Below are 2450 nucleotides of genomic sequence, written 5' to 3'. Positions count from 1 at the left end.
CATCCATCATGCACCATCCATCCATCCATCTATCCATCCACCTGTTCACCCACCCACGCCACCCATCTGTTGGTCTGTCCAGTGTTTGCCAGGTCTTCCTCCCTCCAGGTAAGTGCTCAGCCCTATGCCAGGAGCTGGTGGCATGAGGATGACTCACATATCCCTATCCCTCCTGGTCTTTTGGGAGACACGATCCACCCTAGGAATAAGTGCTGTTCACGAGATGATGTAGAACCCGTAAGAAGTGTGAGCCCCACGGGTGTGCTGTGGCTGGAGATGTCAGGGGCCTGTGTGCAGGGCGAGGTGTCGTGCTCACCCAGCTCAGAGAACAGCCACCAGCCTCAGTCTCCGTCATACTGTAATGCCACACGAGCCCCTGTCACAGCCAGGGAGACGGGCGTGGAGCCCCCCATGCCCTGGGACAGACCTGACACCCATTGAGCAACCACATGAATGTCAGCGGGCCCACGAGAAGTGCAGGGCAGCCCTGCCCTTCAGGGACCAGCAGCATCGGAGCTGGGCCAGGCGATCCCAGAGGGTCCTTGGCCCTCTCCGATGCTGCTGCCTCACCAGCAGGGGCCTCATAGAGGGGAGGGGCCCACAGTGCCTCCTTCAGGGACAGCTGGTCGCTGGGGGCAGGGCAGGGAGCCACGACCCTCTTCTTGCTCATCTCCCCCTCTTGGAGACCCTCTCCTGTTCGGTCCCTTTCTTTCCTGATGAGATTGGGGGGGGCCCAATTCTGTGCAAAACTCTCAGTGTCTGCCTCTCCTGGAGTCTCCCCGTTCCCTTCCTCCCTCCACGCAGCCATGCCTCACTCCTGCTGGCGAGGACCGGGGTTGCCCCTCGCCCCTGCCTCAGAGCCCCTTCCCTCCGCCCAGGCATTGGCACGGTGCCCGTGGGCCGAGTGGAGACGGGCATCCTCCGGCCGGGCATGGTAGTGACCTTCGCGCCCGTGAACATCACCACGGAGGTGAAGTCGGTGGAGATGCACCACGAGGCTCTGAGCGAGGCCCTGCCCGGCGACAACGTCGGCTTCAACGTGAAGAACGTGTCCGTCAAGGACATCCGCCGGGGCAACGTGTGCGGGGACAGCAAGTCCGACCCGCCTCAGGAGGCGGCCCAGTTCACCTCCCAGGTGGGCGGTCCCGAGGGGCCACAGGGGCCCGCTCCCACACCCCCTTAGCCTGGCACCGAGGAGGACTTGGAGCCCCGCTTCACAGACGAGGCCACTGAGGCTGGGAGAGCTGTTAGGGCTGAGGGCACACGGGAAGAGCAGACGTGGAGTAGGCCCAGGCCTGCTGCTCCAGGCCCTCCTGAGGTCTCGGAGGTCCCACTTTGGCCCTGAAAAGGCTTTTATTTTATCGCCGGGGACGCTTCTCTGATGCTTTTACTCCCTGCAGTGCAGCCTCTTTGATCACCATCATTTTAAAAATTGGCTTTATGAAGACAGAATTCAAATATAAGAATTGAGATCCAATTTTGTCATCCCCCTGCCTCAGTTCTGGCCAGAGTGGACAGTACATGTGGCCCACTGGTTCCTTCAAACAGTGCACCAGTCAGTCATCTATCTCTTGTGGTTTGCCAACTGCTTGGTGAGGACTGCAGGGTCCAGGTCTGGAGGGGTGGGTCCCCCACAGCCAGACCTTCCTCCATGGTCAGCCGTCCCAGCCTCAGGCACCCGGGAGGTGGCCTGAGCCTCCCCCAGCTTTGGCGCCCTCCCGCGGTGCCCGCCCTGGGTGTGCTGATGGCCTTGTGCATCCCTGCCCCACAGGTCATCATTCTGAACCACCCCGGGCAGATCAGCGCTGGCTACTCGCCGGTCATTGACTGCCACACGGCCCACATCGCCTGCAAGTTCGCCGAGCTGAAGGAGAAGATCGACCGGCGGTCTGGCAAGAAGCTGGAAGATAATCCCAAGTCCCTGAAGTCGGGTGATGCGGCCATTGTGGAGATGGTCCCGGGGAAGCCCATGTGTGTGGAGAGCTTCTCCCAGTACCCGCCCCTCGGTGAGCGGGGCTGAGGGGGTGCGGGAGGTCGGGGATCAGGGGACCACTGCTGTGGGGGGAGCTCGGCCTTTCTGCCGCGCCCAGAGCTCAGTGGGAGACCCACGGCCTCATGTCACACAGCACAGGTGGCCCCGCTGGGCAGGCCTGGGGTGGTGGCCCGTAGGTGACAGGTACCCGTAGGATAACCCACAGACACACACTGGAGAGCTGTCTGAGGCAGGGGAGCCGCCATAGTCCAAACAGCTGAAGGCGTACACCACCAGGCGTGCTCTTGGGACAGTGCATGGGCCATTTAATTCCCAACACAACACCTTGGGCGAGTCCTATGAGCCAGTCACTTCTGCCGCCTAAGGAGACGAGGGCCTTCCAGACATCATCGCTTTAGTGTTTCACACACCACCGCCCCGCCTGGAAACAGGCGCGGACAGCTGGGCGCCCAGCGCC

At 62.0% G+C, this 2450-nt stretch overlaps 1 protein-coding gene across 1 annotated transcript in view; it reads left to right on the top strand.

The window, feature by feature from the left end:
* The window catches only part of EEF1A2 (eukaryotic translation elongation factor 1 alpha 2), a 7436-nt gene extending 5416 nt beyond the window's left edge, over positions 1 to 2020 (top strand). Inside the window, exons 4-5 of the mRNA XM_023519903.1 lie at positions 879 to 1135; positions 1772 to 2020. Of these exons, the coding sequence (XP_023375671.1) occupies positions 879 to 1135; positions 1772 to 2020 (506 nt within the window). The remainder of the gene's footprint in view (positions 1 to 878; positions 1136 to 1771) is intronic.
* Positions 2021 to 2450: the final 430 nt, after the last annotated feature.

This window comes from Pteropus vampyrus, unplaced genomic scaffold (assembly GCF_000151845.1).
Source record: "Pteropus vampyrus isolate Shadow unplaced genomic scaffold, Pvam_2.0 Scaffold239, whole genome shotgun sequence".
Classification (NCBI taxonomy): domain Eukaryota; kingdom Metazoa; phylum Chordata; class Mammalia; order Chiroptera; family Pteropodidae; genus Pteropus; species Pteropus vampyrus.
The sequence above is the reverse complement of the archived record's forward strand: the minus strand, read 5'-3'. Positions and strand labels throughout refer to the sequence as shown.